Source organism: Bison bison, unplaced genomic scaffold (genome assembly GCF_000754665.1).
Source record: "Bison bison bison isolate TAMUID 2011002044 unplaced genomic scaffold, Bison_UMD1.0 scf7180017864165, whole genome shotgun sequence".
NCBI lineage: Eukaryota > Metazoa > Chordata > Mammalia > Artiodactyla > Bovidae > Bison > Bison bison.
Genome location: NW_011494737.1, coordinates 617,853 through 642,182, shown reverse-complemented (window position 1 = coordinate 642,182; position 24,330 = coordinate 617,853). Strand labels below are relative to the sequence as shown.

General features: G+C 36.3%; 1 protein-coding gene across 7 annotated transcripts in view; it reads left to right on the top strand.

Moving 5' to 3' along the window:
* LPHN3 (latrophilin 3) overlaps window positions 1–24,330 on the top strand; it is a 952,179-nt gene that overhangs the window by 682,784 nt on the left and 245,065 nt on the right. For all 7 annotated transcript variants that reach the window (XM_010841647.1, XM_010841644.1, XM_010841645.1 and 4 more), the window contains one exon: window positions 8,727–8,807. In XM_010841647.1, the coding sequence (XP_010839949.1) occupies window positions 8,727–8,807 (81 nt within the window). The remainder of the gene's footprint in view (window positions 1–8,726; window positions 8,808–24,330) is intronic.

Sequence of the window (24,330 nt, the reverse complement as noted above, 5' to 3'; positions counted from 1 at the left end):
GTGTGAGTAATTGGATGAAGGGGGGAATGGAAGCCAGAGTGAAAAATGGTCATTAAATTGGCAAATTTACAACTCTTTTCTTCGGTAATTACCTTTGATTGGTGTTACATCTTCACCTGAAAGCTAGCTTTTTGAATGCCAGACAGTTATAGTCAGACTATATGAAGACAGAAAAGCAAGCTGTTGTAATACTAGGCACACCCAGTTTTCCATCAGCACATACAACACACTGATCTCTGCTATTTTTTTTTTTAAATCAGTAGCTGAGATTATTTACCCAGTTTTCCATCAGCACATACAACACACTAATCTCTGCTATTTTTTTTTTAAATCAGTAGCTGAGATTATTTTCAACAACAACAAAAAAATTAAGCTCTTTTTTGAGGAGGCTCATCTACTTTCAGAGTATTTGAAAAACTTAGAAAAAACCTCATATGCCATTCTTGAAGGCAGTGTAGTGTGTGTCGCCCCCCTCCCCCCTTTCACGGGTCACTTCTCGTGGTAATGGGCCTTGCATAACTCAGTGAAGCTGTGAGCCATATCGAGCAGGGCTATCCAAGACAGGTCAAAGTGAAGTGTTCTAACAAATGTGCTCCACCAGAGGAGGAAATGGCAACCCACTACAGTATTCTTGCCTCAGGAACCCCATGAACAATATGAAAAGACAAAAAGATACAACACCGGAGATGAGCACCTCAGGTCAGGAAGTGTCCACTGTGCTACTGGGGAAGAGCAGAGGACAGTTACTATAATAGCTCCAAAAAGAATGAAGAGGCCAAGGTGGAAATGACACTCAGTTGTGGATGTGTCTGGTGGTAAAAAAGCTGGCTTGAAATTCAACATTCAAAAAACTAAGATTATGACATCCCATCTCATCACTCATGGCGAGTAGAAGGGGAAAAAGTGGATGCAGTAACAGATTTTATTTTCTTGGGTTCCAGAATCACTGTGGATGGTGACTGCAGCCATGAAAGTAAAAGATGCTTCCTCTTTGGAAGGAAAGCTATGACAAACGCAGACAGCATATTAAAAAGTACAGACATCACTTTGCCGACAAGGGTGCATATAGTCAAAGCTGTGATTTTTTCCAGTAGTCATGTATGGATGTGAAGGTTGGACCATAAACAAGACTGACCACAGAGGAATTGATGCTTTTGAATTGTGGTATTGTAGAAGACTCTTGAGAGTCTTTTGGATTGCAAGGAGGTCAAACTAGTCAATCCTAAAGGAAATCAACCCTGAATATTAATTGGAAGGACTGTTGCTGAACCTTAAGCTCCAATACTTTGGCTACCTTATGTGAAGAATTGTCTCGCTGGAAAAGACCCTGATTCTGGAAAAGATTGAGGGCAAAAAAGATGGGGCTGGTAGTGTATGAGATGGTTAGATAGCGTCACTAACTCAGTAGACATGAATTTGAACAAACTCTGGGACGTAATGGAGTTTAGGGAAGGCTGGCATGCTACAGTCCATGGGATCACAAAGAGCTGCACATGACTTATTGACTGAACAACAATGATAGGTTCCCACCTTCCACATGGAATCATTATTATAGTAGGGCAGAGAAATGGAGAGGTATCACTTGCTATCATTCTAAAGCTTGTAAAAGGAAAATGAATCTCATTAAAAACCCCATGAACAAAAATATGAGATCTATATTATTGTTTGTAAGAAGGGTAAAATGTCATATCTCTAGAGGAAATAATTAAGTTCAGAAGTTGAAAATTTAAAGCAAACGAAAAGAAGGCATGAAATATTCCTGGATGGCCATAAACTATTAAATTTGTTTACAGCACTGTATAGAAAATGAGGAAAATTTGATTTGAAAGTTGGTGTAACTGGAGAAACCAGTGGGGACTTTGTTATTAAAGTGTGTTTTTATTTCAGGAACAAAGTTGTATTGCCAACTACATACTGCTATATTTTATTTGTGTGCTCTTTTACTTATAAGTGACATTATTAATGTGTCTGTGTGTAAAATTTGAAATAAATATGTTAGGAAAACCATCTGATAGCAGCACATTTTGGTCTTTCATTCTTAATTAATAGAAATAGATTTGGACTCATCCATATTTTTATCTTTTTACAATTTCCTATAAAAGTCAGATAGTATCTCTTGCCTTTTCTTGAACTTTTCAAATGCTATTCATAAAAATTAAATTAGGCCTTCCAGATCATTGTTTAAAATTGCAACCTGCCAGTCCCACTTCAGTTCCCCTTTAGCCTATTTTAATTTGTTTCCATTGCCTTCAGCATCTCACATATATAATATTTGTTGTATTAATTGCTTATTGCCTATCTTCCCCTATGTAAGAGTGTGGATTATCATTTGTTATGTGCTACCTAAGAAGGCACCTGTCACATATTAGGGACTCCATTTATTTTGTGTGATGAATTAATGAATGAATGAATTTATAATAGTAATAATCATAAAGCTAAAAATTCTGAGCAATTTGCCATGCACCAAGCACTGTTCTAATTGCTGTAAGTGTGTTAGTTCCTCAGTCGTATCCAACCCTGTAACTCTGTGGACTGTAGTCAGCTAGGCTCCTCTGTCCATGGAATTCTCCATGTAAGAATACTAGAGTGGGTTACCAGTCCATTCTCCAGGGCACCTTCCCAACCCAGGGATCAAACCCTGGTCTCCTGCATTGAAGACAGATTCTTTACCATCTGAACCACCAGGGAAGCCCTATATGTATAAATTTAATTTTCAGAATACCCTATGAGCTCCGTGCTATTATAATCCCCCTTACCCAAATGAGGAAATTAAGGCACATAGAAGTTAAACAGCTCTATAGTTACTGGCTAATAACTTATGTTGTTAATAATTCTATGGCTCAAATGTGGCAGAATCCCAATACTATGATAGGCCGTTCTGTGTCCTGGGCATGATTTTACCTGTTACACTAAGCTGACTTTAGTTTACAGACCTAGCCAAATAGAAAAAAAAAAAAGTACATATTTTTGTAAATAAATAGTTTTCAACCCTTTAAGGTGTCTACACACCTGAAAGTTGATGACCCAAACACCTTGAGAATAATAGCTTGCTGAGACTTCAGAGGTAAGAGGGAGTTGAGGGCAGTTTTCTGCAGGCTACTGTATCCCCTTTATCACTGTTCCTCTAACATCACTTTTGACAACCACTGGTTTGATTTGGCTTTTGAAAGTCACCAATTTCTCAAGATGTCAGTTTTCTTATTCTAAAATGTTTGGGACTATATGCTATCAAATGTCTTCAGACGTCCAAAGTCTATGGTTCTAAAAATGTATTTCTGTGTTCTGATGTGCAAGTAAGGTATTGACAGAAAGAGAGGGGAAAAGCCTTTTCCTGTACCTAGTGCTGGCCAAGTCTTTTCTATATTTGAACTTCAGTAGAAATCACACAGAATTCCTAAATAAGATGCAAATTAAATGAAAGTTGAAAGAGAGATTGAAGATAGAAAAAAATGGCTTTTCCAAAATGCAAAATGGCCCTTCAGGTTCTGCTAACAAGCACCCTTAATTTTTCTATATTTTGGGCATGCCTAACACTGGATGGTTCATACATTTTCACTTCAGAATATAAGCTGCTCTTTCTCTTTCTTTTCCTGTGTATGTGTGTACTTTTTGGCCAGATCATTTTTTCCTCTTCTCTCTCAATGTGGATGACCGAAATCTTGTTTCTATGTTTATTTGGTGAGATTATTCCCTTCCCAGTTGTCTTAATATTAATTATTTCAAGGTTTTATCAATCCTAATTTAACTACACTATCAGCTTAAAATGAACAAACAAGCAAAAGACCCTGAAAACCATCTCTGTGATAGGGGAACCCTAATATGTCCCTAATGAAAAGTAAAATGGTACCTGTCGGCTCAGTGGTAAAGAATCCGCCTGCCAGTGCAGGAGACACAGGTTTAATCCCTAATCCAGGAAGATCCCCTAAAGAAGGAAATGGCTACCCACTCCAGTATTCTTGCTTTTGAAATCCTATGAACACAGGGGCCTGGGCACAGGGGGATATATCCACAGGATTGCAAAGAGTCAGATGCAACTTAGTGACTAATAACTGCTTCTTTAGAAATCATTTCCACAAAAGTTTAAAACATAGAATTTACTGTGTGACCCAGCAATTCCAATTCTAGGTATATATATTCAAGAAAATTGCAACATATGCCTACACAGAAGCTTGTAGATGAAGGTTCATAGCAGAATTTTTCATAATAGTCAAAAGGTGGAAATTATTCCCAAAGTCCATCAACTGATTAATGGATACAAAATATATGGTATGTTTTACAATGAAATATCTCCAATTTCCTTGAAGAGATCTCTAGTCTATGTACATACATGTGTATACATAAATGCATATATATGATACCTTCATACAAATGACATCTTCATACAATGCCATCATACAATGCCATCTTCATACAAATGCATACAAATGTATTCATACAAATGCATACAAATGTATGCAGGTGAATCTTAACCTGGGAATATATTTCTTATAAGAAACAAAGATCACAGATCATAATCAAAATGCTATTTTAAGTGTATATAGCTCTAAGGATCTATTAAGGTAGAATCAATAACTAATTATAACAATGAAGGTCAAAAAATATAAGTGAAAGTCACCAAGAAAATTTAGAAATATTGTTAAAAATAGGGAAAATAGAATACTTGCACAATGAAATATTCTTATAACCAAAGTATAGACAACTTCAAAAATATTTTTATTAAAAAGCAATTCAAACAAAAATCAATTTAAAATATATGAAGACAAACTATTTAGAATGTCTATTCTTCAAACTGTTTACAGAATTAATGTAATTCTTATAAACTTTCAGTATGATTTTTTTTTGCTTTGAAATTTAGAAAACTGCATTAAAATCAGAAGGAAAAATAATCAGATAATATCCTTTTTAATTTGGAAAAGTAAGGAGAATATCATATATTTAGATATACAAAGCTGTGGTTACAAGGATGAGGTGAAACTAGGTATCAGTTCAGTTCACCTTCTCAGTCCTGTCCGACTCTATGATCCCATGGACTGCAGCACACCAGGCTTCCCTGTTCATCACCAACTCCTGGAGCTTGCTGATGCCATCTAACCATCTCATCCTCGGTCATCCCCTTTTCCTCCTACCTCCTAGTCTTTCCCAGCATCAGGGTCTTTTCCAATGAGTCAGTTCTTCACATCAGGTGGCCAAAGTATTGGATTTTCAGCTTTAACATCAGTCCTTCCAATGACTATGTAGGACTGATTTCCTTTAGGATTGACTGGTTTGATCTCCTTGCAGTCCAAGGAAGCCTCAAGAGTCTTCTAGAACACCACAGTTCAAAGGCATCAATCCTTCTGTGCTCAGCTTTTTTTATAGTCCAACTCTCACATCCACACATGACCACTGGAAAAACTACAGCTTTGACTAGATGGACCTTTGTTGGCATAGTGATGTCTCTGATTTTTAATATGCTCTCTAGGTTAGTCATAGCTTTTCTTGCAAGGAGCAAGTGTTTTTTAATTTCATGGCTGCAGTCATCATCTGCAGTGATTTCGGAGCCCCCCAAAATAAAGTCTGTCACTGTTTCCATTGTTTCCCCATCTATTTCTCATGAAGTGATGGGACTGGATGCCATGATCTTAGTTTTCTGAATGTTGAGTTTTAAGCCAACTCTTTCACTCTCCTCTTTCACTTTCATCAAGAAGCTCTTTAGTTCTTCACTTTCTGCCATAAGGATGATGTCATCTGTGTATCTGAGGTTATTGATATTTCTCCTGGCAATCTTGATTCCAGCTACTAGGTATAAGACTAGGTATAAGACTAAATTATGGAGGAAAATGTGTCAGATGTTTAAAAACATGTATTTGATATGCTTTTTACTCTCTTTGCTCTTTTTGAAGCTGACCACATTTTTCTTATTGAATATTATTCACCATAAATCCACGAGAAAATTTTATGGCAGTTAATTATGGTTTTAGCTGGTCCTGGGGTCATTATCTGACTGATGATGGGCAGGGCTGGAGCCTGGTATGTTTGGCCACAGGGACCTAGGGTCCCAGGTCTAGTGCCTGTGCACTGATATGAAGGACCATATCCTGGGCCGTCTGGTATACAGGGTGGTGTCCTGGGGAGGCTGTGGGCTCAGAGGATCTTAAGGCAGCCCCACCCAGTTAGTTACTTGTCCTGATGCATCCCAGTACTGGTGTAAACATGCTGGTGGTCAGGGCGAGGTCCCAGTGCTAAGAGACTTCAGGAAAGATTCCAAACTGGCGCTTACCAGTACCATTGTCCACGTGTAAGAATGAGCTCCTCAGAATGACTGCCACCAGTGTCTATATCTTGACAGTGAGCTTTAGTTTTCTTCTGCCTCTTCTCAACGTTCTTCAAGGTGAGCTGGTGGGTCTGACCTAAAATTACTGCTTCTGCCTTGAGTCCTAGAATGTGAGAGACTTTGTGTGTGTCCTTTTAGAGGGGAGTTTCTCTTTCCCACAGCCCTCTGACATTAAGCCCCTACTGGCCTTCAAAACTAAAATTGTTCTAGGGGTTGGTACAATACTCTCAGACTGCGGAGCCTAATGTGGCGCTCAGACCTCTCACTCCTTGGAGAGAACCTGTGCAATTGTAATTACCCTACCCCTGCACTGCCTAAAATATGTGGGTGGAACACTCTGAAGTTACATGATTATCCCAAGAGCAGAGGCAAATGTGCCATTTAAAGGGACCATTTACTTCAGTTTGAATATAGAGGTGACAGTTTCAAAGGCAGTTACTTGTCAGAATTTAATCACTGAAATCTACACACATTACTTCCAGGTTTAGTATACTTTCTTTGAGAAACATAATATAGAAGAGCAAACTTCAAATTTGTTTGTCAAATGCTTTTGTCAAAAGTCAAAATGCTGCTGGCCTTGCTCTTTGCCTATTAGTTACTTACATTTTTTATTTAAAATTTTGATTACATTTTTTATTTAAAAATATGTGTATACTTATATAGTACCTACCTTTGAAACCTTATAGTGATACTGGTTGCATAAAATGAGATGCTGTATGTATGAATACGTAGTGGCTGTTATGATATGTAGTAAAAGCCATGTTCCTTAGTTAGACATAAAATCAACACTTTTATATGCTGAGGTTATTTCGAACCAATATGAAATGACTCTTATTTTCATTTACATGATCAATAAAGTTTGAAACTGATTCATTTGTAACAACACAGGACCTTAAAAATAAAAATGTTTTTGCAACAAAGTATGTAGCATAAGTAAACATCCGATGTTTTTATAATTAATATGAAATTTTTAATATGCTCTATTACACATGAACTTGATAATAGTGCACAATTGCTCTCTTATTACTTTTATAATAGTCCTTTTAGTATTCCACTGAAACATGGCCAGTGAATGCACAATATTCTTAGCTACCATTATGAGGGGCTTTGTATATTACAACCTTTTCACTGTGTCTGCTGTTAGCTAGAAAAATGCTGGGAGCAACAGCAGCTACTATCAACAGGGAGCCATATTAATTATTTGAAATGTGCCTCATAAGAGGAATCAGCAGACTTTATTACAAGTCGAATATTACTTGAAACGGGAAGGTTACTCTAACTGTTATCATAATCTATATATCGTTAACTTTCCTTGTTTAGGAAAAGAGATTAACAACCCTGTAAAGTGCTTTAGTAAATGTATAAAATACAACTGCATATCCCTTGTAGAAAGAAAATGATGGGTTCTCTACTTGTACCCAATATTTTTTTCATATAAAGTGGCTTTAGTAATTGAACTCCGTAATTATACTTTCTTGCCTTAAAATTCAAATTGTTTACTGGATTATCAGTCTACAAGCTATAGCTACTTTGAGCATTAGAAAATCCTTTTGTTTTTAAGTTAGAATTGTTGTTTTTTTTTTTTTTCCAGTGAGCAACTTGGTCTTCAAAGGAACTTTAACACTTTAACTCATACAACAGAAAGTGTATTACAAGTTTGTGTGTGAGCTGACAAAATACTTTACAAGAAACAGAATGAATCCATCTACCTGCTTTTTATATTGTGGGTAGTTATTATTTTTCCATCAAATACAATAAGCAAGTAGAAATAGTTTTTAAATAATAAGTAAAATGTTGAAAAGTAATAATAAATATAAAGTTAATTAGGATTGTAAATAAGTGCTATTAAAAGTGTTATCTGACATGGATGCCTGTCTGCAGATTGTTACTGATCTTCCTTGAAATAAGTGCAAAAATCAAAAGTCAGTGTTTAGAAACATTTAAAGCAAACAGAGTATTTAATGTCTCTTTAGAAATGAAAAATGGGGACTGTATTTTATATGTCTTGTTTTCAGTTTTTATATTTCATTTTTCTTGCCAATCACTTTTATGGTGTTTTTCAAAGTGTCATTTCACAATAAACATGATTTAAAAGCAACAAGTTCAAAATTGGAGAAGGAAATGGCAACCCACTCCTATATTCTTGCCTGGGAAATCACATGGAGAAAGGAGCCTGGTGTGGTTGAGTCCATGGTGTCACAACAGAGTCAGACACTACTTAGCAACTAAACAACAACAATAAAATTAGCTTAAGAAGGACTGTTTTAATTGGTTGATGTTTGGATGACGCATAATGTTTGCATTCTATAAGGCTATGAATTCAGTGTAAAGAGAGATGTGTGAAATCATAAAACTAACCAAAAAGTATAAAAACATTATTATAGTATTTTAACATTTATTTTTGGGTCCACAGGGCAGGCACATCATGGACAGGTATCATACATCTCTCCACCAATTCACCTTGACTCTGACCTGGAAAGACCCCCTGTTAGAGGTGAGTTGTTGTATTCTTTTTTTTATATATTATTATTTAAAGAAAAAGAGAGTCTATTCATTATTTGATGAAGACAATTAATTAAAGATGATTATAAATATGTATGTTACAGTGCAGAGCCTGTTTAAAAAAAACAGGAGGAAAATGGTTTGTAAGGAATATGATAACAGAGAGTAAGTCTTATTTATAAAATAAGATGTGAAATATTTTTTTGAGAAATGCTTGTAAACCAAATAAAAGATGTGGCTCCATAGTGAAAGACTAGTTGAAAACCAGCCTAGATTTAAAGATTATTATATAATCATTTCCTTTTTTATTGGAACTTTCTTCTTCTACTATCTTTTTATATATTTTTTTTTAGTAAATTAAGATGTCTTAAACTAAGTTACATTGACAAATTTATTTCCTTGCAAATTGATGTTTTATGTTTTATTTTTCTTTTAAAAAGTCATTTTAGTATTAATAACATTTATTTTTAAATTGTATAAATTTAAATTATATATTTAAATTGATGCCATATGTTTAAAGGTTTTTAAAAATAACTAATCATACAAAACAGAAATTAAAAGTAACATTTATCTTATCTACAGAATTTATCTTTCTACTTTTAAAGGATTATTAATAAATTTTAATGTTGTATAATGTTTAATCTGATGTAATAATAGATACAACTTTTAGTTTCATAAATACCAAATATCCTAAGGTTATTTTTTTTATTTAAAGTAATACAGTATATTTTCTTATACTTTTAAAAATATGCAATAAAAATCACTAGATCTGTCTTTTATGAGCATGTTCTCCATACAGTTTCCTCTGCTAGGAGTCTCAATTTTTTCTTTGCTACCCGTTAAGTTTCTACCAGTGTTTCAATGCCCTGCTTTATCTTCAGTTCCTCTGTTAAGCCTTTGCTGACTATGTATTAGGCAGAAGCTAAGTGCATGCCTCTGTCCTCTGCGCCTGCCTCAGTTATTGTACCTAAAGCAGTGCATTTTATTTTTTCAGGCTAAATGTTTCCCTTTATTTTTTGTAAGGTCCTTGAGGGCAAAAGTGTCATAATTATTATTTCTCCTCCAACCACTGGTCTGTGCTTGACACATAATGGGAAGTCATACAATGATTTCTGAATGTGACAACCTATATTGTGAAGGATGCATCCTCATTTTTTTAAAGAAGTAAACTGAGCAGGAATAATAAGAAATTTCACAAAGAGGACACAGAATGTACCAAAATATGGGTTTGTAAAGGTTGTGATATTTTTAAGGAAATATGCTAGGTGCACAGTAAAATGAAAGCAGTTTTAGATGAAGAAACTGGAAAGATGTAATGAGGCAGACTGTAAAGGATTCTGTTTCATATGCCAAGAAGTTTGTCTTTTATCCTGGAAAAACAAAGTCATCAAATATTTTTAGATAAGTTAGTGGGGTGTTACATTATAACATCACCAGTTCTTGATATTGGAAAAATATCACTGTTAATGTAGATGATGCAAGATTGACAGAGAGAGGCTGATTCAATAATCTAGGTAAAAGATGAATAGGAAATTAACAGTGTATTGGTGGCAGGGGTAGGGTCTGAAAAGTATTTTGAAGAAACATAGTATTGATTGAACAGATATAAGGGAAAGAGCAGAAATACCTCTAAGATTGCTTTACTGATTAATTACCTGAATGCTTATAATGTAATTTCTCCTCATGAGGGAAATATGAGTTATGAAAGGATGTCTTGTTTTAACCTTGCTAATTCTTAGTAGAATGTCATTTCCACCAGGGGTGGAGGCCTACTTATGCAAGTTAGTGACTTTAATTCAGTTCTTCATACATAGTCCTAGTATAAATTGGGAAACGTACTGTACAGTCATGAGTAGAATAGTGTAATAATCCACTCCGGAATTTAGTGGCTTAAATCAAGAAACATTTTTTATAGTTCTCAGAGTTGGTTGCATTACATGTGTACTGCCTTGACTGAGACTGGATATTTAGTACTTAGCAGACTGGTCGGTTTTTCAGGGGAGGAAACTCACTAACAGGTTTGATAGCCATCTTGATGTCATCTTGGGGCTTCCCTTGTGGCTCAGACGGTAAAGCATCTACTGCAGTGGGGAGACCCAGGTTTGATCCCTGGGCCAGGAAGATACACTGGAGAAGGAAATGGCAACCCACTCCAGCACTCTTGCCTGGAAAATCCCATGGACGGAGGAGCCCGGTAGACTGCAGTCCATGGGGTCGCAAAGAGTTGGACACAACTGAGCAACTTCACTTTCTTTATTTGATATCATCTGGGTGGTAGCCATATGACTCTCATCTAGCAGGCTAGCACCAGCTCATTCCCATTGTGACAGGATTCCTGCAGTAAGTAGGAAAGTCCCAAAGTTCAGGTATTGTTCAAGGCTGCTTGTGCCATGTTTGTTATGTCCTATTGGCCCAAGTCAGTCACATAATCATCCCCAGACTTAAGAAATGGACTACATCTCTTGAAGAAGGAACCACAGTCTGAAGGACTATGGACAGAAGAAGGAGAGGAATTCGGGCCATGTCAACCTATAGTATTCTTGCCTGGAGAATCCCATGGACAGAGGAGTCTGGCAGGCTACGATCCATAGGGTCTCAGAGTTGTACATGACTGAAGTGACTGACCACACCTACAAGCAACCTACTATAGCTAGACAGATAGAATAAAATAAGTTTAGAATAAAATTTGACAAAAATTGAGTGATAAAGGGATTTAGAGACAATAATTTTAAACTTGGGAGTTCTAGAACTTTCTTGTCTTTAATTCCTCAACTGCTACACAGAAGACAGAAATAAGCACTCAACAATGTCTTTGTGAGGATTAGGGATAATATAGACTAGAGTCTGGCATTTGATAAGCCCTAGATAAATTGTGGCTATTAGTATGTACTTTTGGGTTTGCTGTTGTGGCATATAGGAAGAAATTTGGCATTGAGGCCAGGCAGACCTACATGACCTTAAGCAGCTTCTGTCTGTCATCTGTAACGCAAGGATAGTAATGCAACCCTGGCAAGTTTATAAGTGAAATAGTGTCAATTCCTGGCAAATAACTTGACATAAACTAGACTCTGAAGAGTCGGTTGGCATTATTAAGAACTTCACTTTAAAGTGGCATCATCTTAGTAAAAGTAGTGATGATACTGACGTGGTGAAGAATGAATTACTGGAATCCAACAGTGTCCTGCTTTATGAAAAAGTGAAAGTATTGGTCCCTCAGTCATGTCTGACTTTTTGTGACCCCATGGGCTGCAACCCACCTGGCTTCTCTGTTCTTGGAATTCTCCAGGCAAGAATACTGGAGTAGGTAGCCATTCTTTTCTCCAGAGGATCTTCCCAACCCAGGGCTCAAACTCAGGTCTCCTGCACTGGAGGTAGTTTTATTTTTTTACCATCTGAGCCACCTCAAATTGTGTCCTCGACCTTAGAAGGATTGTCCTGATAACTTGTAGTTCTCAAATCTTTCTTCTATATGCCCAAGACCCTCTTAAACTATGCTGATTAATACAATTACAGTTATAGTTATAGGCTCATGTGTTATAGTTCTGAACCTTTTTTAAATGAACATTTAATTAAAGAGGTTTGTATAAATCACCAAAATTGTAGTACAAAAGATCTTGTGTTTTTAATTAAAACTATCTAATATTTAATTTAAAACAAATATTGGAAATAGTGTAGAGTAGGCAATATCATTACTTTGGAATCAAAAATATTTCAACTATCACTCATTTATCGTCATTTACTATTTTTAATTACACTGTATATTTTTTATGTTTTTATGAAGTCAAATGACACAAATGACCTATAAATGATCTTTATATATAGAGAGAGTCTCTCATGCATGTTATAGATTTTTATTTGAATATATGCAAAAAGATAAATGAAGTTCTTTATTTTGGAATTCTATCTCTAATAATTTTTGTTAGATTATATAGCAATATACTTTGAACTACCTGAAAAACCACACTGCTATTTTAGCTTTTCTTTTTCTATTTTCCTTCCATAATTTTATAAATGTTGAGACTATGAGAGCTATGTCCTGATATTCCCCTCCCACCCACTAAATTACAGTTCACTGTATTATTTCTCTCTCTTCCTATACCAGTTTCCATTAGTGTACATGAATGTCCATGTTTTAAGAATTCTTGCTATATACATATTAATTCCTTGAGTATTTTACAGACTTGACTATATTTTCATAGAATATCATACTTAAGTTATTGACATCAAAAAAGTAATACAAAATGATATTTAGAATGTAGGAAAGAAAGCTGTGACAAAGCTAGACAGCACATTAAAAAGCAGAGACATCACTTTGCCCACAAAATTCCATATAGTCAAGGCTATGATTTTTCCAGTAGTCATGGACAGATGTGAGAGTTAGACCATAAAGTAGGCTAGGTACCGAAGAATTCATCCTTTCAAACTGTGATACTGGAGAAGACCCTTGAGAGTTCCATGGACTGCAAGGAGATCACACCAGTCAGTCCTAAAGAAATTAACCCAAAATATCCATGCGAAGGATTGTTTCTGTAGCTGAAGCTCGAAAACTTTGACCACTTGAAGTGAAGAGCCAGCTCATTGGAAAAGAGCCTAACGATTGAAATGAATGAAGGCAAAAGATGGGAGCGGCAGAGGATGAGATTAGTTAGCATCACTGACTCAATGGATATGTGTTTGAGCAAACTCCAGGAAGATAATGGAAGTCAGAGAAGCCTGGTGTGCATGGGGTCACAAACAGCAGGACACAACTTAACAAATGAACAACAGTAATAACAATACATTTACTAATGTTTTCACTGGGGATTTTTCAGTAGAAAGTATCATTTATCCAACATACAATTATGTATCAGATTGCTTCTGATATTTTGCCATTTTATGCTATTCTCACCCCAAACATTTTGTATTACTTGCCACTTTTTTTTAAATAATGATTTTGCTTTTAGTATTTGAGATAGTGAACTAATTATTGGTAATTTTGGAATTATTTTTAAACTGATATTTTAAAAAATAATTATATAATTGTTTTTAGATATCTATATTACATTTTCATTTATTTTTCATGGTTTTAAATTTTATATAATGTATGAATCATTCCAGCTTTAATCTACATGTCACCATACTACCTCCTTTCAGTTTTCTTGATTTCTTTCGCTTTTGCTCTCATTTTTAGGGGGAAAAAGTGTATCTTTCAAAACTGATGCATTTGTTTGTCATAATATATTTCTTCTTTGATAATGTGTATTCTGTGACCAACATGCTTATTGTAACCATATGGATAATATAGTAGCACGTTACCAAATAACCTTGAATAAAATGTTGAAATTTATATTTCAAAGTAGCTGAAGTATATAAATTCAGTAGCACTTAACCCACTGATGAGTAAATTTGAGAGATACTGTTCTTTAAATCTAATGTGATCATACATGGCATTTGGTCACATAATTTATACCTGTGATGATTATATATGCATTCTGCAATTTACAGATTTTATTACTGAACAGGGGTGTAAATTCCAATAGTTTACTAGTACATTAATGTCACAATACATTACAAGGTAGGTAACCAGAGCTGCCACTATAAATAGAAAAATAGTCACAGCCCTCACTATAAACTACTTAATAAAAATAAGATCCTGAATCAGCATTCACCATTACAGTAATTTTACTCACCACACATCTCATTAATCAGGACTTAAAAAGAAATAGTTTCATCTAGAAGCCTTATTATTTTTAAGCCCTACATTATTAAAATGTTTGTTACAATTTGTACTGAATTTAATGGGGTTGATTATATATTTCTTATGCATATACATTCTCTATGCTTTTCAGACATATTTCCCAATTTTATGTATTACAATTGGAAATGAAAGTCTACTTTTGTAATTTTGTAGCAGATTTGTAAATAAGAACAAGGGAATTCTTCAGTTCAGTTCAGTTCAGTTGCTAGTCATCTCCGACTCTTTGCGACCCCATGAATCACAGCGGGCCAGGCCTCCCTGTCTATCACCAGAGTTCACCCAAACTCATATCCATGGAGTTGGTGATGCCATCCAGCCATCTCATCCTCTGCCATACCCTTCTCCACCTACCCCCAATCCCTCTCAGCATCAGAGTCTTTTACAATGAGTCAGCTCTTCTCATGAGGTGGCCAAAGTATTGGAGTTTTAGCTTTAGCATGAGTCCTTCCAAAGAACACCCAGGACTGATCTCCTTTAGAATGGACTGATTGGATCTCCTTGCAATCCAAGGGACTCTCAAGAGTCTTCTCCAACACCACAGTTCAAAAGCATCAATTCTTTGGTTCTCAGCTTTCTTCACATTCCAACTCTCACATCCATACATGACTACTGGAAAAACCATAGCCTTGACTAGACAGACCTTTGTTGGCAAAGTAATGTCTCTGCTTTTCAATATGCTATCTAGGTTGGTCATAACTTTCCTTCCAAGGAGTAAGTATCTTTGAATTTCATGGCTGCAGTCACCATCTGCAGTGATTTTGGAGCCCAAAAAAATAAAGTCTGACACTGTTTCCACTGTTCCCCCATCTATTTTCCATGAAGTGATGGGACCGGATGCCATGATCTTCGTTTTCTGAATGTTGAGCTTTAAGCCAACTTTTTCACTCCCTCTTTCACTTTCATCAAGAGGCTTTTTAGTTCCTCTTCACTTTCTGCCATAAGGGTGGTGTCATCTGCATATCTGAGGTTATTGATATTTCTCCTGGCAATCTTGATTCCAGCTTGTGCTTCTTCCAGCCCAGCGTTTCTCATGATGTACTCTGCATATAAGAATAAGCAGGGTGACAATATTCAGCCTTGACGTACTCCTTTTCCTATTTGGAACCAGTCTGTTGTTCCATGTCCAGTTCTAACTGTTGCTTCCTGACCTGCATATAGGTTTCTCAAGAGGCAGGTCAGGTGGTCTGGTATGCCCATCTCTTTCAGATTTTTCCACAGTTTATTGTGATCCACACAGTCAAAGGCTTTGGCATAGTCAATAAAGCAGAAATAGATGTTTTTCTGGAACTTTCCTGCTTTTTCCATTATCCAGCGGATGTTGGCAATTTGATCTCTGGTTCCTCTGCCTTTTCTAAAACCAGCTTGAACATCTGGAAGTTCACGGTTCACATATTGCTGAAGCCTGGCTTGGAGAATTTTGAGCATTACTCTAGTATCTTGTGAGATGAGTGCAATTGTGTGGTAGTTTGAGCATAGCAGGGCTCAATAGAAGTTGCAGTTCTGAAGGTCATGTGTCCACACCAAGGATCCTTTCTCCCTAACCTTTATTTTGCTTCCTAACTACTCACAAAATACTCTGCACCAGAATAAGATCTATCACAGACAGAATCACTCAAATTCTTAGTGTTTAGGAGGGAGTTTATTTGGGGAGCTGCGTCAGAATCCTAAGCAGAGTTGAATATTGACATTCAGCTATACCAGTTGAGGCACCCTCTTCAGTTGAAACTGTTGTTTTATTGTTTGGTTTGGTTTGGTTTCATTGTGTTTTCTATAAAATTGGCTGACAGCTTTAGCAGTTAATGATAGAACCCTTCCTATAAATTCTTCACAACATCATTAGCAATTCAATTCAGATAAGTTCCTGTCAATAACCAAGGAAAGACATTAACTTCTGAGAAATGTCTTCCTAGTATGTAACTAACAGTGATATTTTGAATATTATGCTGCAGAAAAATTTGACTGTTCCCAGATACATTCTGCCTTCCAATATGATAAGACACTAGTAATAAAGCTGGCAAAAAACATTGTTATATTTTGTATACTATTGTGTATAATCTTCTTTTAGGTAGGTTCTTATATTTGATCATAAGCCTAATGTGATGTGAACTGCTAAGTCGCTTCAGTCGTGTCCGACTCTGTGCGACCCCATAGACGGCAGCCCACCAGGCTCCCCCATCCCTGGGATTCTCCAGGCAAGAACACTGGAGTGGGTTGCCATTTCCTTCTCCAGTGCATGAAAGTGAAAAGTGAAAGTGAAGTCGCTCAGTCGTGTCCAACTCTAGCAACCCCATGGACTGCAGCCTACCAGGCTCCTCTGTCCATGGGATTTTCTAGGCAAAAGTACTGGAGTGGGGTGCCATAGCCTTCTCCAGTGTGACGTGAACAGTCATGTCCAACTCTGCAACCTTTAAACTGTAGCCTGCCAAGCTCCTCTGTCTGTTGGATTCTCCAGGCAAGAATACTGGAGTGGGTTGTCGTTCCCTTCTCCAGGGGATCTTCCCAACCCAGAGATAGAACCTGGATCTCCTGCTTTGCAGTCAGATTCTTTACCGTCTAACTACCAGGGAAGCCCCAAAGGGGATATTGCATTAATCTAATAATACTCAATACTAAAGGGTGTGTTGCATAAGCCTAATACTCAGTACTCAATACCAATTTATACATTTTTAAACTTCTTTTTCTGTAATAAAATGAGTAATATAAACATGGTTCCATTGGCAGATAATCAATGAATAGAATAATGTCAGGCATTAAGTTTCACTTCCAAACTGAATTACATTCAGCAAATCCACACACAGAAAATATTATTGCAGCTCAAAATAAACAGATGGTCCTTTGTAGTGCATATATATATAAAATAGACTATAGCCAAAGATATAGAGTCACAAATTTGAGATGTTAACACACAACATTATTTACTGAAATATAAAAACATTTTATATTGATTAAAATAAAATAAGTTCAACACATCTGGCATTCTTACTGAGGAGTCTCCAGGCTTCTTTAATGTGCTATGATAATGTTTTTCTAACTTATTTGGTTAACAAATATTATGGTGAAACATAATTGCCAAGTTTTATCCACCCTTATCCTAAGGTAATAAAAATTAAATTTGCATATAATGAAGTACTTTGACCATGTTGGATAAACTGCCTACAGTTGCAAATGCCAAGCTTTTTTTGTTCTGTTTATAGTACACTGTGAACACATACAAAATAGATACAGAGAGTATATAGCTTGTTATTATTAATGGTAAACACCACTCCCTTTCATTAAGTATGTATCTTATGTCAGACACAGGAAAAAATATTTTATACACATTTTCTTCTTTAGTCTTACAAGGATCCTGTCACTTTTCATTCAGGCTTATTGGTCATCATCATTCTATTTCTAACATCAGGCATACAACTATAATACAATAAATTAATAATTGAATTTGGGCTGAATTTAAGTGAAGTTAAATTCTAACTCAATGGTAAAATGTACTTTTTTCTCAATATCTTTAGGAATAAGTCAGAGGGTTTTGTAAATTGTAATCTACTTTCAAAATATAAATTATTGTTGAAAAGTCAACATTTATCATTTGAATTAATTTAGTATACTCCTGCAGGTCCCTTGTGGAAGATAGTTTATGTGTTGAGAATAAATATCCAGAGAATAGTGTGATCTGGTAGGTTATCTCATTAGGTTCCTAGTCAGCTTATCTTGGTGTTCTCTCCGTGAGCCTGATTGAGAAGAGAGCTTGTTTGAACTCTCCTTCCCCATCGGTTGATTAAATAATATTCTTAGTATCCAAAGGGTATTAAGTGAAGACAGAAGCTTGATACTGTTATGATATGTACATTCTCCTTCAGATTTGGTGTGCCTAATGGCAGATCCAGTGATAATGGTCCTTGACTTGAATATGAAGATTCCTCCATTGGAGCTATTGTTCAAGGCAAGCAAATGTCTATGGTATTAGGATATCTCTAAGAAGCTATGACCATGATTCAGTTCACTGAACTTCACGCTTCCCCACACCTCCCAACCACCCCTGGCTCTCTGTGCTCCCTTTTAAGATTGCTCAATGGCCCAGCTTTCCTAAGAATGCTACTATAGGTTCCAGTACTTACTTCTCTTTGTCTTGTTTTAGTTTTAGTCTCATTAAGATACATGAGGGTAGAACTGCTTTATTTTGTTCAGAAATAAAATATTTAATGTTTTCCAGATGTCATAACTTTACAGTGAGGTAATACTAGTCATTAATAATAATAGCTAACATTGATTATACAAATTAACCTTAAGACATATGATCACCTAAAAATTATCCATATGATCCCCTTTCTCCCAATTCTCAAAGACAGTTTCTCATAGTATTCATCAGGATGTTCCAGTAGATACTACTTCTTTGAGTTGACTTGGTATGAACACTTGATATTTATATTTAGTGTTTGTCAAGCTCTATTCTAAGTACTTGACATGGATTGGTACTTCAATAATTTCCCAAATCCCATGAATCAGATAGTATTATTGTTGTAACTTTATGAATGAAAAAACTGAGACATAGAGAATTTCTTTAACTTCACAAATGCCATACAAGTATTAACTATTGGAACCAAGATTCAAATCGAGACATCTGAAATCTGGTATGACAGTTTTTCATTTATACAAACTGACTTAATTTCTAAAACTATGTATTACAGCAAGTATTTAGTAATAAAATATCATCAGCAAGCAATGGGAGTCTGACCATTCATAGTAGAGTATTTTTTAAAACAAATTCACCACTCTCAGTATTCATCTCAAGAACACAATATGATACAAGCAGTTCAGACACTTATGTACTACTGCTCAATGAGAAATAATTTGTGTGTGTGTGTTTCTTTCTCTATAAAATAGAATATTTTGTTCTGTTGTCATTCTTGTTACCTTCTACTCTTCATAAAATGTGTTACTTTTTCCTCACAAAAGGAGTGTATACTGTGTTTTCCAGTATTCTCTCCCCAAAATGGTTATTTATGTAATCACTAAAAAATGATGTTATACATGTATACTCAAAATAATTGTACTGCCAGGAGCAGACTGCTATCAGTTGTATTAACCACCACCACCAGAGCCTGGGATGGGGAAGAAGGAATTGTCTTGAACTCCAAATATAGCAGTCACCTGCATCCCTACCTGCTGAATACTCACAGCTGCAAGGTTCTCATTTTTTGGTATACCCCCACAATACATGCATACAAATACATATGCCATTCAGAAGTACCATCTTTAAAAACAATTCTTGACAATAGATTTAGAAGATTGGTATGATAAATTTAAAATATATAGTAAATCCTAAAACTTTAAAATATCTTCTACTTTTACTGTCAGTTGCCTGAGATGTGATAAAATCTCTTTTCTCCAGGTTCATCTTTTTTTATCTGGATGGTAGTAGGTGAGGCTGTCACAGATACATCATATATATCATAGAAATGAGGAAAGTGAGGATCATGTTTTCTTAGTTCTAAAAGATATATGTATGGGAAGCATTGACTTTTGGTATTATTAATCCCATGACACCCAAAAGCAGCATTGCCTTTACACTAACAGGCACTTGGCACCCTCAGTGCTGAGAAACACTTTTCTCTTAGCTAATTATAGCTTTGGGTCCAGCAATAATTTCCAGTTCTTCAGAGGCCAGCGAAAAAAAAATTCCCTCACTGGAGTAGTTAGTCCTGTTGTTTGGCATCAGGATTTTCTGGGTGGAATATTATGAAAGTATGCAGCTACAATTCTAATTCTTGTATTTAATCATGATAACCTTAGTTTATGTTAGGCTCAAAATCTTGCAAGCTCAGCTTCAGCAGTATGTGAACTGAGAACTACCAGAAGTATAAGCTAGATTTTGAAGAGGCAGAGGAATCAGAGATTGTGGAGAAAGCAAGGGAGACTCGGGGAAAAAAAAAAAAATCTACTTTGCTACACTGACTATGCTAAAACCTCTGACGGTGTGGAATACAACAAACTGTAGGAAATTATTTAAGAGATGGGGGTACCAGACGACCTTACCTGTCTCCTGAGAAACCTGTATGCAGATCAAGAAACAAGAGTTAAAACCAGACATTGAACAACTGACTGATTCAGTGTTAGGAAAGGAGTTCATCAAGGCTGTATATTGTCACCCTGCTTATTTAACTTATATGCAGAGTACTTCATGCAAAATGCCAGGCTTAATGAATCACAAACTTGAATCAAGATTGTTGGAAGAAATATCAACAACTTTAGATATATAGATGATACCACTCTAATGGCAGAAAGTGAAGTGGAGCTAAGGAGCCTCTTGATGAAAGTGAAAAAGCTGGCTTAAAACTCAACATTCAAAAAACTAAAATCATGGCATCTGTTCCTATCACTTCATGGCAAATAGAAGGGGAAAAGATAGAAGTAGTGACAGATTTTCTTTTGGGGGGCTCAAAACACTGTGAACTTTGACTGCAGCCATGAAATTAAAAGATGCTTGCTCCTTGAAGAAAAGCTATGACCAACCTAGGCAGCATATTAAAAAGCAGAGACGTTTCTTTGTTGTGGAAGGGTCTTATAGTCAAAGCTATGGTTTTTCCAGTAGTCATGAAGGGTTGTGAGATTTGGACCATGAAGTAGGCTAAGCACAGAATTGATGCTTTCAAACTGTGGTGCTCCAGAAAACTCTTGAGAGCCCCTTGGACTGAAAGGAGACTAAACCAGTCAATCCTAAAGGAAATCAACCCTGAATATTCGTTGGACGTACTTATGCTGAAGCTAAAGTTCCAATCTTTGGTAACCTGATGCGAAGAGTGGACTTATTGGAAAAGACCCTGATTCTGGGAAAGATTGAAGGCAAAAGGAGAAGGGGATGGCAGAGGATAAGATGGTTAGATAACATCATCGACTCAATGGACATGAATTTGAGCACACTCCAGAGATAATGGAGTTCAGAGGATCCTGGCATTTATAGTCCATGGTGTTGCAAAGTGCTGGACATTACTTAGTGATTAAACAACAATAACAAACCTTAGTTTGCTAACTATATATGATCATGGACAAATCCAATAACAGCAACAAACTCTCTCCCAAGATTTTTTTAAGTATCAAACACCAAATATGACACTATATGTGAAAGTGCCTCATACACTATAGATTGCTGTACATATATTATTAATTTAATTTAGCACCAGTGCTTTATTGCTTTAGTCTAAATCTCATTATACCTCATACACATTAAGATCCAGAATATAAGTCCTCAAGAGGGTTTACAATGTTTTAATACTCCTTAAATCCTATTGGCATATCTATGAAATTTTCACATTAAAAATATCCATGTTTACCCTGTGAATTTATGTACATTTAAAATCTCAAAAATGTATCAGACAATAAAGCTATACATCAGCTTTTTTGTCCTTTCCTGAAAGACTGATTTTTATTTAATATTCTGTGCTGTTACATCTTATGAATAGGTTAGGTTCTGCGTTTATAGAGTAAGACTAGAAAAAACCCACAAAACCCATCTTGAGATACCCTCAAAATTATGTATAAAATATAGTTTATCCAACACTGAGTTGGATGTCAGAAAATGTGAATAAAAATACCTCAATTTTCTCTTGGAAGTAGAGGTATTTTTGTGATGATCATGTGGGAAGACATAGAACCAAGGAAACATAGCTCTTGAGGTCACTCTGGGCCATGTGTCCCTTGAGTAAAATGGCAAATGGACTCTTCTCTCAAATCTTTTTTGAGTTAATATCGTTGAATTTAAGTCAAGTTAATTTTGCAATAACTATACTATAGGGAATAATTAGGAGAAGGCAATGGCACCCCACTCCAGTATTCTTGCCTGGAAAATCCCATGGGTGGAGGAGCCTGGTAGGCTGCAGTCCATGGGGTGGCTAAGAGTCGGACACGACTGAGAGACCTCACTTTTTACTTTTATGCATTGGAGAAGGAAATGGCAACCCACTGCAGTGTTCTTGCTTGGAGAATCCCAGGGACGGGGGAGCCTGATGGGCTGTCGTTTATGGGGTGGCATAGAGTCGGACAGGACTGAAGCGACTTAGCAGCAGCAGCAGGGAATAATTATTATGTGCCGAACACTGTACAGGAGATGGACAATACAGTGATAAACAGGAGAGAAAACCTGGGCTTAACCTGGTAGTGGAAGAAGTTACCAGTATATAAATATAGATTCAACAACCAAGGTTATGAATAGGTTATGATTAGATGTATAAAGGTGGTATATAAGTGGATGGTCAATAAAAACAGTTCTAGAGAGAGAAATATTGACCTGAACTGTGAGATCAGAATGAAAATGAGTTAGCCATGATTAAAGTTGAAGGATAGTGTAATCAAAGCCCCTGACATAGACAAGTCATGGTGTTATTTTTTTACTAAGCAAATGCTGATTAGAGCTTCATATGTGCCAGGCACTCCTGGGACTGTGCAGTTTAAAGGTCTGTCAACACTTCTGTTCTCATGGAACGTACACTCTAGACAGTGAAAGACACAGTAAATGAACAAAATAATTAACAAATATGTGGATGTGATTAGTTCTGAACGTAGAGGGAGGACTGGGGATATAGGCAATGCATTTAGTCAGGACTCAGACTATACAAGACTTTTTCAAGGAAAAACCAGAGCTCGACAGTAAAGTGGTTAAAATGTTTCTTTTTTAGAACTATTGCAGTAGAATAAAGACCCTGGTATAGACGGGGCCTGCTCTTCAAATACAGCATAAACTAGTGAGAATTTATAGCCAAGGAACAGGGCAGGGATCAGTGGATGGAAAATTACTAAGAGGAAACATCAGAGGTGAGGGTAATTCTGAAACCAACTTCATAGGATTCTAGCTGAAGACGGTTCAGGGAGATTGGACATCATCAGATGTCCAGTGGTGGAGGATGAGGAATATGATCAGATATGGAAGGCAAGCAGATACTGAGGGTGGGGTTCTAATTAAACTAATTTAGCAGAGTCATTGTTAAAACTGGATTTCACAAGTGCATGGATGGACCTGAAAGAAGGTTCAGGAGTCTAATTAAAGTTGGTTCAAGCAAAGAATCTCCGTTGGCCTTGTAGGCCATGCAAGGAGTTTGGGTTTTATATTAAGATCTTTAAGGATCCCTGAGTAATTTTTACACAGAATTTTGCATAATCTGGTTTTGATTTATAAAAAATCACTCTAGATACAGTGTGGAAAATGGCATAGGATCCAACCATATCGTTGTGTCCCTTATTTAAATTTCATTTAGAGAATTCCCTCCTGTCACTTGATTTTTTTTTGTTTTTCCTTAAGATTGTCTTTTCTACTTCCCACTCCATTTTTCACCTTATTGGCCTTTGGGTAATGTGTGACTTCTCTGATCCAGAAGTAGAGAAGAATTTGGAAATTTGCTGTAGGGCTAACTGCTGAGCCCTTTAGAAGCAGAACCTGAGGGAACACATGCCTGGATTCCAGAAATGCATGGGAGTTATAGTCCCTAGAGGGAAGAAGGGCATTAACTGATAACAGATAGCCCAGGAAAACACTGTATTTGCTATGCCCAGTCTGGGTACACTGAATATTGACCCTGTTAAAGCAAGAACAGCCTTAGATTCTTGGCTGGTGATTACTAGACTGTTAACCTATTGGTCAGGTTGGTCTGCATTGCATCTGGAACTGGGAAAGCCTTCAGTGTTCACAGTTGATCTGATGTGAAATGAAAAGACAGAAGCTAGCATGAGGGATTATAGCAGATCTTTGTGTACTAATCCCAGCCATTCAGTTTATCCTATAGAAACTAAAAAT